Genomic DNA, 15,393 nt, shown 5'->3' with positions numbered 1-15,393 from the left:
ATAATAATAATAATCGTTCACATTTGAAACAACTACACACTTATGACTTATCCATGCTCTTCACTGTGGGAGACGCATTAACTAACACATGCCACAGGTCTGAAAGAACAAGATCAACTCATTTTCTGAGTCAAAGACTTCTTCATTTGATATAATACTGCTATTTTACACTTTAAACTTCACTTTTATACCAACCATGTGAGACTTATAAACAGGGCTGGGGTCGATTCCTGTTTTTCAAATGCTGTACTAAAATAAACTTAATAAAATCAATGATACCTCCTTGTAAAGGGCCCCTAACGAAAATGTCACCCCAGTTCTTTTATCAGAGCATTTGATCTGGCGCCTGCATTCAGCCACAAACAGGAGTCGTATAACGGCTACTCAGCTGAATTACACAATCAGCAACACAAGGAATGATATCAGTTGTTATTTTTTTTTTTACAAGGGAGAACTGAAACTTGTCAGTGTTGACAAATTTGATTCCTCTTTGATTTTTTCTTTTTTTTGCCATCTTACTCTTTAGTCTTTTCAGAAAATAACTCTTCTGCAGACAGCTCCTGAAGCCCTTGAGTTTTGTTGCGTTTGCACAGGTATGTAAAGCGAATCCTTTTGATTTTTCTTTATTAATTAATGTACATTTGGGAGCTGAGATTATTAAGGTACAATGTAATGACAGCGCTGGAGAGCTGAGAGTGGAGTGTGCAGACTAGTGATCATTATTATTAAGGTGCTGGTAATGACAGCGCTGCAGAGCTGAGAATGGAGTGTTTAGACTAGTGCTCATTATTATTAATGCTTACCAGCACATTCAATGTTTAATGTGTATCATTTATTAAGTATGCATTAAAAATAGACAAGAATAAAATTATAATAAAAAAAGGCTTTTACCTTGCAGGGTTATAAGAGCATGTAAACCTTAAAATGAATAATAATTCCAACTCTCTTCCATATTTTTTAATTCGTTTCCCACTTCACCCAGTTTTAAAATAAGCAGAATTTGTACACAGACAACCTGCGAACAAACCTCTCCGCTTGAACGAAACCAATAATGACATACGTTTTGACATACAAAGTATATGTGCTATCTCTTTTATGGTATATCTGCACAGTATCTGTGTAGTTTGATTATACTGTGCATTTGCTGTTCTTATAGAGGGTTAGCCACGCTTTTTATAGTGTTTCCATGCAGTTTCCAATGATTCACTGATCTTGCCAATGCTTTACTACGCTTTACTATTTTTTACAATTTATTTTTCCATTTACTCCAAATCTTCTCTAGTAGCACAATTATTTTCTGAAATAAATAAACTAAAAACGCGATTTACAATTCTAAAACGACCCCAGACTTTGTTTATGAGCCCCTGAGTGAAATACCCGTGCTTTTTAAAGAACTTTATTGGGTGAATTTGCACGTTTTTGATGAGGCGCTTTGAGAACCCTGCCCTGTGCTTCAGCGTGGTGTTCCCAGTGCACTTGCTTGACTCCCTGTGTGCCTCAGTTTGCAGGATGAGCAGGAGAACTCCTCTGTGGTCAGTGGCGGTGTGGCTGGCGGTCCTGTTGACCACAACGCAGGGTCAAGAAAATGACTCGTGTCGGGTTCACGATGGGCAGCCTGGGTTGGTGGGGGCACCGGGCAGAGACGGGAGAGCAGGGCTGAAGGGAGAGAAAGGAGAGGCAGGTAAGTGTGTCATAGCAGAGTCACAGTGCAGGAAGAGTCAAACCTGAACACATGATATAAACACATATATAGAAAGTAGAAGCAGATCCATTCGGCTTCAGCTTTCACACGATGGTAAAGCGCCCACTAGCTGTGTTAAGCTGCGTTAAAAACATGTTTGCTAATGAGTTTTAAAACGTTTTGGGGAATGGGTGTGTAGGAATGGGATGAGAAACATCTAGGATATAGGATAAATTGCACTTTTACTGATGGGGTTTACAGAATACTGCTTAAAATGTGGTGAACACACTTGTGTAACAATATTGTATGTTGTAGTGCAGTGAGCCCAGTACTTGCTCTGATCTATTTGTACTGATGACTATTACATCCCCCCCCCCCCCCCCCCAGCCCCTCAGGCTCCCGAGACAGAATTGAACAACAAGGGAGATCCAGGGGAGCGCGGACCTGAAGGGCTGACGGGTCCCAAGGGGTTCAACGGGCCACTGGGGGATTTGGGGCCCTTGGGGCCAACTGGGAATCGTGGGGCCAAGGGAGAACCAGGCAGCTCATCGCTGAGTTACCGCTCCGCTTTCTCAGTGCTGCGTACCCTGACCTCGCAGCCTAGGGGTAAGGTGGTGTTTAACAAGGCTCTCACCAACACAGAGGACCACTACGACACCAGCAGCGGCACCTTCACCTGCGTGAAACCCGGCTTCTATTACTTTGTGTACCATGCCATGTCCACAGGTAACCTGTGCCTGAGTCTGATGAGCACTGCTGAGGGCTGGGGGGATAACACGGCGGTGGTGGGATTCTGCGACTACAACAAACACAAAAGCACCCAGGTGAACTCTGGGGGCACCGTGCTGAAGCTCAAGAAGGGGAACAAGGTGTGGCTGCAGGTCAGCAAAGACGAAAACCACATGGCCACCTCCCCCGAAACCCCCAGCATCTTCAGTGGATTCCTGCTCTTCCCAGTCAAAGATTAGCGTGCCTGCGCATGGGGGTTGGGCCGTATTATCAAAGCGCTCGATCAGAATTCTAAGATAAAACTGTAAAACAGCTTACTGCAAAGGCACGAGCCGAAACGTTTGCCTGCTTGACTTCCAGTTGCTTACAGCTGTGCGTGCTAAACAGGATTGATAGTAGAATGCCGTAGCAAATTTGAACTAAATATATTTGGTTTGAATGTGCATACGATGCAGTTTCGACCCTGTTCTGTAATGTCTTATTAATGCATTTCATTTGTACCTGTGCAATGTTAACTATGTATGTGTGAATGGCTGCTTGAAGGGGTGGGGTGGCGGTCCGGGGGTGAGGTGATATTAATGAATGCATTAAATGTCTTGAACACTGTGCTTGCTTTTCAAAAACAAATCAATAAAAAGTTATAATGAAATGACGGTGTGTGTGTCTGTTTACCCCTTGCTGGTGAACCTTCAAGCCCACATATCTTCTGTAGAGTGTGGAAGAGTACCAAGGCAGCTGGTGGAGGGAATAGCAAACTGCAGTAAAGCACCTCCTGCACACTTTTATTAAACATTTTAACAAACAAAATACTTCAATAAAATGAAGCAGCACCCAAGAGATAGATAACTTGGTGCAGTGAGCACAACCTGCTAGTCTGAGTCCTCTCTTAAACTAACTAATCCCCAGGAGCCCAGGTTTCCCAGCTGCTAAACTGTCGCAGACACACACACGCACACGTGTCAGGACTCAGCCCTGCCACACAGTTCTAAACTGTACTCAAGCTTCCTAAAACGCACACACCTGATATCATTATTGTACTTAGTGATGTTAGTAAAACGGCCAATGGCTGGATGAGAAAAACTGACGTATCAACATGTAGAATTCATATTAATATTCACGAGGAGTGCTAATAGACCCAGATGGAGAAAAGGGGATCATTACCCCTAGTTGTAACGGCGAACAGTGGTTCAAACCTCACTTCACCAGCCCACAGATACTTCTTCTTATAGAGAGCGAGATTTTCAGAAAACTCGGTACAGCTGTGACACTTCAAATGATTAACCGAACATCCCAAAACGAGCGCCCACTAATAACGAGTTTTATAGTATGTCAGGGTCCTGTGAGCATGGAGATTTAGCGTCATTGAAGGCAAAGAAGTTGCAAAAGCTAAATATACATGTAAACCCGCTGAAAATTGTTATAAAATATTTGGTTTGGGACTGATTTTTTTTTTTATACCAGTAATCTGTTAAATAAAATGTTTTTGAAATAATCTGCTATTCCTTCTAAATGACGTAAAAAACTATAAAAGCATATTTATACTTCATATAAAATTTAGACTTTTTAAATAGCTTTAGCACCTATACAATGTTTTACATGATTTCCCTGATAGGTATTTGGAACAAAGGCCAGTTCAATATACCACGATGAGTCTATCTGTGAGGACCCTACTCCCTATTGACAGTGTTATGCAGTTGTTTTTTTTTGTCCAAACTGTACATGCAAAAAATATAATGGTCCAACAGAGTCACATGTTCCTGTGCGCTGCAATGTGTTTTATTTTGTTTTAATGTGCTGACAAAAACTATTATATAAAAAACAAGATGTGAAAGTTGCCTTGAGTACAAAATCTCTCGTGTCTGTGTTTGTTTGTTTGTTTCTTTCCTTTCTTCACTTCCCCCATTACAGACAGCTGTGCTAATTTTGGACACGGCTCAAATCTGAGTAATTCAAGTGAGGACTCGCCGTCAAACTAGAGAAATCTCTTCAATTTACAGACAGCGAGACGGGTCCCAGCACAAGGGCGCGCACGACATGTAAGCAACGCCACTGCGTGTATTGTATTGTTCGTTGGTTAAAGATTTAGAATATTTGACACTATTTGTTTGACTGAATTCTGGGCTGCACGACAGTGTTTCAAAAGTCCAGATATATTTTTCAAAAATAATACAAGTATACAAATAAGATTATTATTATTATTATTATTATTATTATTATTATTATTATTATTATTATTATTATTATTATTATTGTTGTTGTTGTTGTTGTTAGGGTTACCTTGTAGCTACACTTTGCAACACTTTGTATTACATGTTCCTGAATATTTAAATACTTACCTGAACAACAATGAATGCTAAATTGTAGTTTTTTTTAAGTCCACCTTGTACAATTCTATTTTCACATAGGGGGGTTGTACAGAATAAATTAATTTTATTAAATAAATATTTTTGTGTGTGTGTATCGTTTTCCTCCCAGTTCCCACGATGCCTGCTCCACGGATCGGCGTGTTGGCCCTCATTGCCCTGGTAGTTCTGTTGCCCTGTCTGCCCCGGGCTCGCTCAGAAAGCTGCCCCGACGAGGCTGGTACACCTGGGATGCCAGGAATCCCGGGACTGCCTGGGAAAGACGGGCGCGATGGAGACAAAGGGGAGAAGGGAGAGCCGGGTAAGAGACAACACGCTTTCAAATCATATAAGGGTTACATATAAAACGTGTAAACGCAAAACGACTTTTTGTGACCTGAACTGTTATAAATAAAAAAATTTAGTTGTCTTTAATTTTTAACAAACGAGGCATAATTAGCCTATTCTTTGAACAAAGTATTGCTGCGTTTCCGCGTTTAATAACACAAACCTTTAGACTAGAAATCTTAATCTGTCCTAATGATCTTCTCTATATAAATCGAGTAATATTTTCAAAACATTTACTCCAGTCTGGAGCTCCCTGTTTGAGTAGAAGAGAAAACACCTGTTGATTTGCCATTTCCAGAAAGCGCTCTCTCCACCGTGTTACAGACAGCACAGCTGGCTTTATTTCCATGCCCAAGTTCAATGCTTCTCCTCTGTGTGTCTCTGCAGGAACGGCTCTCGTTGCTGGGCAGTTCAGTGTTAAGGGGCAGAAAGGGGAACCCGGCATGGTCGGTGTCCCAGGGAAGATGGGACGCAGCGGGATGAGTGGAAACCCTGGACTGCCTGGTCCGCCCGGCCCCGTGGGAGATAAAGGGGAGTCGGGGTATCACAAACTGACCCTGAAATCTGCTTTCAGCGTGGCCAGGGGCACACTGGATTACCCAAACCGGTTCTCCCCGGTCCGCTTCAACAGGATCATCAGCAACGAAAACGGCGACTACAATCCGTCGACCGGCAAGTTCCGCTGCAAGATCCCCGGGTCTTACTATTTCGTGTACCACGCCTCCTCCACGGATCACCTGTGCGTCAGCATCGTCCGGGACAGCAACAAGGTGGTCAGCTACTGCGACCACAAGGTCAACGATTGCCAGGTGAGCTCTGGGGGCGTGGCGCTGCAGCTGACCGAGGACCAGGAGGTGTGGCTGGAGACCACCGACTACAACGGCATGATCGGCATCTTGGACAAGCAAAGCGTCTTCTCAGGATTCCTGCTGTTCCCGGACTGAGACACGGCGACGCTAACGGCTACAGTGCGCTGATAGAGAGGGGAAGGGGGGGTCTACCGACCCGCTAGATTCATGTTTCTGCAAGCAGCCGTAGCCGAAACGTTAGTCTGCTTGATTGCTTGCACGTGCTCATTATTCAAAGCTTGCAACTGTGTTGGTTTTGTTTTTATATCGCTGCACGCATTTGCAAATTCAAATGGTTTTCATTTTTCAATGTTAAAAAAAAAATGAATCTAATAAAAAATGCTGTTTATATTGAAAACAAAATGTCTTTTTGTCATTTTTCCTCCGAGATTCAGTTACGTCATGTGAGTAATACAAATGACGCAATGCACTAATTGAGGACAACACTACAGTGTGCTGAAATACTGACATTAATATGCTGTAAATATACTGAAGAAGGAATTTTCCATAAGGGACAGCAATTCTAAATTCTGAACTGGTGGTATTAGGACACACTGTCATGAACTACTGTATTTCTGATCTCAAGGGAAAATAATGAACACAAAGGAGGGAACAGAACAGGTCGATGAAGAGAACAGTGTTGAGACCTACCTCAGGTATGATTTTTAAAGCAGGTGACGTCAGTTTATACACCATCTATAAATGTGTTTTAACTATGTTATTAAGTTATAGCACATGCCTAGAAATAACACCCGTGCTATAACATGTTATAAGAATGTCATAATATTAGAACATGACTCATATTCATGTAAAGACTTAGAACCCCTTAATGTTATGGTAACACTTTAGTTCAGAGATCCCTTATAAACAATAGCAAAAAAAACAAAACAATGACAAAAGTGTATAACTGTATTGCAAAAACAGAGCAGCTCCATACAAACTGGCGAGACAGACAGACCTGAAAAGACAGACAGATCCGTTTTGAATCACTTGTATGGGATTTCTCAACTAAAGTGTTAGCAATGTTATTTTATTCAATTTTATGAACTCAATGCTAACTTTATCCTAACAGTGATTAACGGTTATTGCTGTGTAAGAGCGAATCAAAACAGATCAATAATAACTATTTCATTGCTGGTAATTGTTACTGTGTTAAGATTAAGAGTGACAGAAATGAGTTACAATCCTGATGAAAAAGGAAGCAATGCCTGGATTTGTGTGGGTTTTAATACAATGTGATTGAATGTTGCTGCTGTTGTGTTGTATTTTCTCCCCTTCAGATGCATGGGGGGGGGGGGGGGGGGGGGGTAATTCAGAACAAGGAAGAACACGATATGTACCCATAATAAAAGGAAATGAAACAAAAAAACTAAGCACAAAAAAATGACCAAACAATACTGATACAATCACTGGTTCACCCCGTGTCCCTTCATAGCACCGAGAGCACAAACTTCCCCAATTAAGAGACACGTTTCTGCTTTTTCTTTTGTTCCACAGCTGCTTTTTAACATTTCTTCTCATTGCAGGACACAGCCCGCTCCTGCACTTAAAGACGCGAAGACCATAGTTTGGAAGAGGTCACACTGTGAGTAAAAGATTCTTTAAATTTGTTTTAATGTATGGATCTAGATGAGCATTTTAATAATCTGTCATTTTAGAAGAAAGAACAGAACATATTATTATTATATAGTAATTGAATTATTATTATTATTATTATTATTATTATTATTATTATTATTATTATTATTATTAATAATAATAATAATAATAATAATAATAATAATAATAATAATAATAATTCAATTACTTGAATTCCTCTGCAACCTTTTTTAAAGCATTTTTTCTTGTATATAAGGGAAGCAATTACAAAGCAATAAAATACTAAGGTGCATGCGACAGGGGCAATTATTATTTCTTTCTGATTTTGATATAAAATGAAGCTATGAAAAAATAAACAACCACCCTGAAATCATTTATTTTAAGGTATTTATATTGTATATTTAAAATGCAGTAACTTCGTTCAGGCAGGACTTTATTTGATTTTAGCTGTTGGTCAATGTACATTTGTGACTGTTTAAATGAGTCATTAACATGCACATGTTTTATTTAGTGCTTTAGTACATATTAATTAAGCATGTATAAAAACAAATTCTGTTGCATAATCTAAAGGTATGGCTAAGTTTATAACAGAACCAGAGAGCTATACATTCATGTAGCGGTGCTGTATTGGGGTATGCTTTAAAGAGGGGTACACCGTGTATTATTATTATTTGTTTCTTAGCAGACACCCTTATCCAGACTTACAATTGTTATCACATTATTTTGACATACAATTACATTATTTTTTTTACATACAATTACCCATTTATACAGTTGGGTTTTTAGTGGAGCAATCTAGGTAAAGTACCTTGCTCAAGGGTACAGCAGCAGTGTCCCCCACCTGGGATTGAACCCACGACCCTCCGGTCTAAAGTCCAAAGCCCTAACCACTACTGCACACTGCTGTCCTACTGTGCTTGCCTGGCATGTGTAAAGGATTTTAGCTCAGAAAACAAGACACAAAAAACTCAGCAGCAGCCATTAACTTACCCCTTAAGATACACAAGGAATTGAGAGCTTGTTCAAATGGTTTCTTCTGCAAATGCATCTGAGAGTGACTGAACTATTACCTGGAGGAAAGTAACACTGATCCAGCCTAGCAGTACATCTTAAAACTTGTCTGGTGCACCTCATTGCAAAAACAAGAAGATTAGCATCATTTTATTTGTGGGACACATATGTCCCTTGTACGTTAAGGGGTTAAGTAACTTCAATAAAGATGCAGTCTAATATCTTAATATGTATAATAGGTGCAACCATTTATAGAGCAGGCTACATAACTGATCCACAACACCAACACACTCAATCAACAGTATCAAGTGAAAGCCAAGTGGACAAATGTTTGGCTCGTGCCTTCATCAGTGTAATTTAACTGTTAACTGTCTTCAATTGGTCAGTTGTGCCCCCCCTAACCTGTATATGAAGTACCAGGACTCTCAGGTACTGTGTTCAAAATGAGTTTCCACTCCTGTTCCTCTCCACTGAGTAAAACCAGCTGTATTGAAACAGCCCAGAGAGAGTCAATGACTGACAGTTTCACACCCAGTTCTGCTTTCCCTGCAGGCTCCTCCCACCATGATGTCATTGAGAGTAGTGGCAGTGGCATCCTTCCTGCTGGCAATGGTGACATCATCAGCAGGTCACAGCTGCCCTGCCGAAAGGGGTTACCCCGGGATTCCCGGCATTCCCGGAGGACCTGGGCCGAACGGCAAGGACGGGCTGAAGGGGGGAAAGGGGGACCCAGGTAAAGATGTGTGGGGAACACTGGGGGTGCTATTAAAGGGATGCTCCTCATTGTCTGATGTACAGTCCATGTCATCTATACCTTCCAAACCGTAAGAAAGTCAAGCAGACAAGCATTTCAGCCAGTGCCTCCATAAGTGAACAGAAGGACCTAGCACACACCTTTGTCTACTTGGCTTAGTATCTTGTAGTCACACCAAGTTAGAAACTCCCAGCTCTCTCCTCCGGGATATCAACCCGGGGCCCTGATTTCTTCTGTTTTATCCCGCGGGCAGGTGACAGCGCACGCCAAGTCAAGGGAGAGAAAGGAGAGCAGGGAGACCTGGGTGCCCCAGGCAGGGTCGGTCCCCAGGGAGATCCTGGCCCCCCAGGGCCCCCAGGCCTGCCAGGACTGAAGGGCTCCATTGGGGAGATGGGTGATATTAGCGCGACGAAGCAGTCCGTCTTCTCCCTACGCAAGACTTCAAAAGCCCCGTCCCGTCGCGACGAACCCATACGCTTCGACACACCCATCCTGCTGGACAAAACTGCAGTGCGCATTGACGCGTCGGTTTTCGTCTGCACCGCCAAGGGCCTGTACTACTTCACCTACCACGCCTCGTCCAAGGGAGCCCTCTGCATTAACATAAAAAAGAACAACATGAAGGTGGTGGGCTTCTGCGATCACGTCCAGGGGGCTTACCAGGTGACCTCCGGCTCTGTGGTTCTGGAACTCGATGTCAACGACAAGATCTCGCTGGAGCCCACAGAGAAGAACTCTGTGCTGGCCTCCGAAGGGGCGGACAGCACCTTTAGCGGCTTCCTGCTCTTCTCTAGCACCTAGCCAAGGCCAGTCAGCCACCGCTAGGCAGCTCAGGGGAAGCACTGCTAGCTCGCTTGCGCTTTTCTATGATATTGCAACATAGAGCTTGACCCGTTCAGAAGTGCTATGAAAAAAAAATGCTATTGTGTTAACTTGATTGAAAAGCAATGCAAAGTGTAGGCTGGTAACTTTGTACACACCTGCTGGACAGACAGGCAGCTGTGAACAAAATCAAGCAGATGCCAAACAGGCAAAATAAATGATCTTTGTTGAAAATGTCACTTGTCTAAACTTGTGTTAATAAAGTCTTTTTAAACGGCATCCTGACTGAAAAATCCCTTCACGTTGTCGAGCAGTTATACAATCAAGGCTACTTTCTTCAATGATCAGAATGGACAGGTATCTGATGTTTAAATGGGTTGCACCCTAGCCTGTTGGAGACACAGTCTGATTAAATAAGTTTTCTTTTTTTTTTTAAAGTTGCACGAACAGGTATGGAAAAAAGCCTGATTAAAAAAAGTGTCTACTTGACTAGAGTTTATCAAGCTTTAAAGACTGCTCCCCCTTTATAACCCTGTAGTCGGGAGCCACAGTTAAGAGACCGTGCTGTTTGTGTTCCACCTTTTAACGAGAATACTAATGTTAGTGTAATGGCATTATGGGGCAAATGGGAGCCAGGACCGTACCGCCTTATAACCTGTTCCGCAGTATAAAGGGCCGCCTTATAAAGGGCTGTATTTAGAATTTATGACTTAACTATTGTGGATCCCACTTGAATACCTTTAAAACCAAACCCCTGCAGACCTCAGGGTCACTGCCTGTTTTTTTTTAAATAAACAACACAGGCCACAACATATATAAAAACTTGTTAGTTTATTTATCAATTTCAGTAAAACCTGGATACCACTCAGCACAGCAACCCCACCTACATACAGTTCAATGAGGGGACATTGCGCCACCACTCCCCCAGGTAAGGACCCCTCTTTGGGGGGGGGCACTAAAGGTCCCGAGCCCCAGGTAGCTCTGGATTCCTCATTTTGTTGATCACTTGTGCCAGCATGCTGTTACAGAGGGCTGCGTACGGGTTCATGTTGACCACCTGCTGCCTGGCGAACGCACTCCCCAGACACGCTGCCCGCTGGAAGTCCTCCCTGGCCTCCTCCTCGCGCCGTGCCAGCCTGTGCACCAGCCCCCTCTGCACCAGGGCCTGGCAGCCAGTGCGCCCGGCTCCCCCGCTCAGCGAGATGGAATGGCCCAGGTCCTCCAGCGCTCCTGGGAAAGGGAGTGTGCAACACAGAGCAAAGAGGGGTGGTACAGATCAAGTTCCAGTGAACATGGAGTCATATGGTAACCCTACTTTGAGGTCCCATTGCCCCTGGTCTAGAACAGCAGTTCCCAAACTAACTGTAACTAGTTCTGCCTTTACAGTGAACTGGGTCAGCCGCGACCCCCAATGCACCCCCTTAATCCATGCATTATAGGAGATACATCTGGATGTAGATTTTTAACGAGTCAAAATCAGATTTTATAACTGCTCTCTTCAACATATTCACAGCAATTATTATAAAACAGGAAGAAAAATAAAGAATGCAAGGAGGTTGTTCTGCGACACCTAGTTTGAGAAGCCCTGCTGCAGAGCTCCGGCGGGTTGGGGTCAGGTTACCTGCCGTGTCTCCCTGGAGCCGCCGAGCCTGTGCTCGGTTGTTGTACGCGGACGCTCTCTCCGGCAGGATGCGGATAGCCTCGGTGAAGCGCTCCAAGGCTGCGCGCACGTCTCCAGATTCCGCAGCGCACACGCCCTGCAACTCCAGCTCTCTCACCTGCGCCAGGACATGGACATCGAAACCGCTGTCTGCAAAGAGAGAGAGAGAGGGAAGAGGAGGGGAGGGAATTAATCATTCATGTTTCACACCAACATGTATTAATCAGGAATCAGCGAGACTAGACATGTTTGCAAATACAGTAACGCTTCTCTCAATACAAAATAAGATCAGGGCATTACAGTGTTAACACCATCAGTTTCGTTTATTTATTTTATTGTATATATTTGAAACTTTACCGTCATCTTTTAATTGTTCCTCCTCGTCGAGAGCAGGTATGTCTCCGAAAGGGGTCGTGGGGTTGAAAATAGTTTGCAGCACAGCCAGGTCGCTCGCAGAAGCCATTGTATAAATAAATAAATGTAGAGAGAGAGAGAGAGGCAGCAGTATTTCACTGGGGATGCAAACAGTCAGAAGCGGCGTGAAGACACGCACTCTAAACACAGCAAAAAACTAGCAGGGAAGAAATCCGTACACCCCCCAATTTTATTATAGCCAATAGGAGAGGGGGTGGAGGCTGGGGCATTGCACTTTGAAGTACCAGCGTCCTTGAAAACATGTAACCATCTGTGTTTCATTAACGAGTAGGACTGTGCTGCAGCAGCACGGCTGTTGTCACGGCAGCGCAGAAACACGGCTTTTTGTGAATGAAACCGGTGCAGGTTTCACTTTTTATTGCTTTGTCAGCACAGCATCACAATGTCACCAAGCAAAGGTCATCATGCAGCTGACAGCACAAGGCATGAACCCCACAAGCACAGGAGAGGCGCTTGAAGCTCATGTGGAATGTACTGTAAACCAAGGTCAGTACATTCCGTCTATCAACAAAAAACGCCATCCCTCTTCCTTAATGAGAAGATCCGGCAGCTTTCTGTTTGCACCCGTGTACAGCAAGAAATAGATTCATATACAGTGTAAATCTGGTGCTAGCGGGAGGGTTTCTCATACTGGCGTGAGCCGAGAGCTGCGGACAACAGCTGCAGAATACAAATTCTGAATACAGAACTACCCATTTCCATGTATGTGCAGGGCCAGTAGAATATGCCGGTTGTGTTTCTCTAGCCCTGATGTTTAACTACTGGAGCAGTGCTCCTGTGGTTCATACCGGCAGTAGAATGTGAACCCCCAATTAGGAACTGCAAGCACCAAGGAAGAAAGAGTGAATGAATAAATGAATAAATAAATAAATAAATGAGACACCAGCTCCAACTTCAAAGCATAAACTGGACATGTTTATTATCGAAACTATCACTTAAATTAAAAAAAAAAGTGCATAGAAAATAAACATGTTTAGAAACTTTCCTTTTTACAACTATGTACATTTTTTTTTTTTTTTTTACATTCAGTCTCGTGTAGTTTCGTTGTTTTTTTTTCCTTCATTCCTTCTGCGATATGGAATAACACTGAAGAGCTACATCATAGAAACAATATGGTATTATTATCATCATCATCACCATTGTTAACTTCCGAGGAGTGAATGCTGCAGGTTGAAAGTAACTGCAAGTTTTAATCGGAGACACACACAGAGAGCGAGCGAGAGAACAGTCTCTCCTGGTAACAGGCCACAGAAAGCAAAATATGTTCCCTTGTTATAGTCTAGTCCCTTCTGCCCACTAGGTTTCACCATTAGCTCTTCTGTTGGAGTCGTACAATTTTCACATCTACTGTACAGAGTGTTCTCATAGATGACTGGGCCAGTACACTGAAGCACAGTTAAACACCACATAAGATTAAAAACTAATGAAACCTACACTACCGGCAGTGGCAGACAGGGGGGCAACTGGGCTTCACTTTCTGTGGCTTTACACTTTAAAAACAACACACATGTTGATCAAGCGGGCTGATATGGTAATCTTACTGTAATAAAAACACACAGAATTGTTACAAGAAACACAAGTATCAAATTTTGGCAGACAAGAAACTTCAAGATGTACACAACCACATTTTACATACTGTATATATATATTTTTTTAGCATTGATTCTTAAAAACCGCAATGACCCCTTGGTGGGACTGACAGACACTGAAAGTAGTACTGTATTAGGCAATAGTTATTAAAAGCTGCAGCTCATTCTACGCCAGAAACTGTAACACAAAACCTTCACAGCGTACACCGAAATGCAAAAAAAAACCTTTAAAAGTAAGCAGCTGTTTCTATTGTGTTTGTCATTGTTCCTAAGATGCAGTTATCCCATTCTACACATACAATATATAGTACAATAAAACGTGTATGATCCAGGGCAGGGGTGAAACCATGCACATTGTATGAATGAATCGGGACACAGCGCCGTGATCTAAACTCAACACAGGGGCTGAACACAACAGATCATCATTAAATATCATTTCAAAAAGGTTTCACGACTGTGTGCAGCCTGGGCCGTCACTTGAGTGGCACCTGCAGTGACCAGGTCACTCTGTGGTGTTCCGGTCCACCCCTGCCCAGCTCATGGAGTTTAGAGAACTGGCTGGGAGGAGTGCTGTGAGATACAAGCCCAGCCCTTCTTAGTGGAGAACACTGCTCCTGTTCTCTACTGCTTTGCAATGCATGAAAGGAAAGACTTGAACCAAGCCCTTGTGTTTTTATTTCGACCCGCTTACAGCATTTACACAGATAATTAAATAACAATCTTTTTATTAAAACAAAAAAAAACTCCAAGGTTATTCGCTTGATAACAAACCTTTATAACAACTTCTTATTTAAATATAATGAACACAGGCCTGGTCTGTTCTTGTTAAATATACATTCACAATCAGGAAGCTGCAGGGAGCCCTCCTCCACTCCACGCCCCATTGCAGCACAGATCCTGTGCACGTCCGTCATCTTTAGTTTTCCCAGACAAAACACAAGAGGTTTGCAGGAACTCTACGAAGTTTGAGAAGTTGCCTTGCCAAAAACGTTGGGGAAAATTATATATATATATATACGCATTCTAAAACTTTGAAGGGAATTGTCCAAAAACAAAGGCGGCTAGACTGGCGGTGATATTGTTGCAATTGGGTGTATGGGAAGGAAGCTGAAGTAGGACACTTCACGTGATGCAGTGATGCACACAGTGACTGAAGGGCATTCAGGAGGACAGCTGAGAACTGGCCATGGAGCCTGCCTCCTCTTTACAGACAGGGCAGGAAGCAGCACTTGCTATGGAGAAGTGTTGTTGTCTCCAAGTTTAGGTTTTTAGGTTCCTGAACATTTTTTTTTGTTTGTTTGTTTTGTTTTACATCCGTTCTGAAGGTGGGGCAGGATTCGGTCTGGGTTCCATAAACCATATCAGTTATACATTGACCGGTCCGCTCCAGAAGCCTGTATCAGTGCTATACTGACTGGACCTCTCCAGAAGTCTGTATCAGTGCTATATTGACTGGACCTCTCCAGAAGCCTGTATCAGTGATATACTGACTGGACCTCTCCAGAAGCCTGTATCAGTGATATACTGACTGGACCTCTCCAGAAGTCTGTATCAGTGATATACTGACTGGACCTC

General features: G+C 42.9%; 4 protein-coding genes across 4 annotated transcripts; 3 read left to right on the top strand and 1 right to left on the bottom strand.

Annotated features, from left to right (window-relative positions):
• Positions 1-398: 398 nt before the first annotated feature.
• On the top strand, positions 399-3,059 carry LOC131708117 (complement C1q subcomponent subunit A-like). The gene is made up of 3 exons (XM_059010300.1): positions 399-593; positions 1,502-1,681; positions 2,069-3,059. The coding sequence occupies exons 2-3, from the start codon at positions 1,510-1,512 to the stop codon at positions 2,647-2,649; spliced, it is 753 nt and encodes a 250-aa protein (XP_058866283.1). The 5' UTR covers positions 399-593; positions 1,502-1,509; the 3' UTR covers positions 2,650-3,059.
• A 1,227-nt stretch (positions 3,060-4,286) lies between these two features.
• On the top strand, positions 4,287-6,311 carry LOC131708114 (complement C1q subcomponent subunit C-like). Its single transcript, XM_059010297.1, has 3 exons — positions 4,287-4,446; positions 4,886-5,074; positions 5,488-6,311. Exons 2-3 carry the CDS (start codon positions 4,894-4,896, stop codon positions 6,042-6,044), a joined length of 738 nt encoding a protein of 245 aa, XP_058866280.1. The 5' UTR covers positions 4,287-4,446; positions 4,886-4,893; the 3' UTR covers positions 6,045-6,311.
• Positions 6,312-7,333: 1,022 nt separating this feature from the next.
• LOC131708104 (complement C1q subcomponent subunit B-like) lies at positions 7,334-10,413 on the top strand. Its single transcript, XM_059010231.1, has 3 exons — positions 7,334-7,533; positions 9,111-9,291; positions 9,566-10,413. The coding sequence occupies exons 2-3, from the start codon at positions 9,123-9,125 to the stop codon at positions 10,111-10,113; spliced, it is 717 nt and encodes a 238-aa protein (XP_058866214.1). The 5' UTR covers positions 7,334-7,533; positions 9,111-9,122; the 3' UTR covers positions 10,114-10,413.
• Positions 10,414-10,946: 533 nt separating this feature from the next.
• On the bottom strand, positions 10,947-12,503 carry LOC131708105 (tetratricopeptide repeat protein 36-like). The gene is made up of 3 exons (XM_059010232.1): positions 12,152-12,503; positions 11,756-11,944; positions 10,947-11,364 (listed from the first exon to the last, which is right to left on the bottom strand). The coding sequence occupies exons 1-3, from the start codon at positions 12,255-12,257 to the stop codon at positions 11,090-11,092; spliced, it is 570 nt and encodes a 189-aa protein (XP_058866215.1). The 5' UTR covers positions 12,258-12,503; the 3' UTR covers positions 10,947-11,089.
• Between the last annotated feature and the right edge of the window lie 2,890 nt (positions 12,504-15,393).

Source organism: Acipenser ruthenus, chromosome 40 (assembly GCF_902713425.1).
Source record: "Acipenser ruthenus chromosome 40, fAciRut3.2 maternal haplotype, whole genome shotgun sequence".
Taxonomy (NCBI): Eukaryota; Metazoa; Chordata; class Actinopteri; order Acipenseriformes; family Acipenseridae; genus Acipenser; species Acipenser ruthenus.
The sequence above is the reverse complement of the archived record's forward strand: the minus strand, read 5'-3'. Positions and strand labels throughout refer to the sequence as shown.

What these genes read in the sequence shown, in the direction of transcription:
- LOC131708117 (XM_059010300.1), top strand. Translation starts at nt 1,510, where the DNA reads ATGAGCAGGAGAACTCCTCTGTGGTCAGTGGCGGTGTGGCTGGCGGTC. An exon ending in GGGAGAGAAAGGAGAGGCAG is followed by an intron (nt 1,682 to 2,068) that starts GTAAGTGTGTCA and finishes CCCCCCCCCCAG; the next exon opens with CCCCTCAGGCTCCCGAGACA.
- LOC131708114 (XM_059010297.1), top strand. Translation starts at nt 4,894, where the DNA reads ATGCCTGCTCCACGGATCGGCGTGTTGGCCCTCATTGCCCTGGTAGTT. An exon ending in AGGGGAGAAGGGAGAGCCGG is followed by an intron (nt 5,075 to 5,487) that starts GTAAGAGACAAC and finishes GTGTCTCTGCAG; the next exon opens with GAACGGCTCTCGTTGCTGGG.
- LOC131708104 (XM_059010231.1), top strand. Translation starts at nt 9,123, where the DNA reads ATGATGTCATTGAGAGTAGTGGCAGTGGCATCCTTCCTGCTGGCAATG. An exon ending in GGGGGGAAAGGGGGACCCAG is followed by an intron (nt 9,292 to 9,565) that starts GTAAAGATGTGT and finishes TCCCGCGGGCAG; the next exon opens with GTGACAGCGCACGCCAAGTC.
- LOC131708105 (XM_059010232.1), bottom strand. Translation starts at nt 12,257, where the DNA reads ATGGCTTCTGCGAGCGACCTGGCTGTGCTGCAAACTATTTTCAACCCC. An exon ending in GGAACAATTAAAAGATGACG is followed by an intron (nt 11,945 to 12,151) that starts GTAAAGTTTCAA and finishes CTCTCTTTGCAG; the next exon opens with ACAGCGGTTTCGATGTCCAT. An exon ending in GCTCCAGGGAGACACGGCAG is followed by an intron (nt 11,365 to 11,755) that starts GTAACCTGACCC and finishes TCCCTTTCCCAG; the next exon opens with GAGCGCTGGAGGACCTGGGC.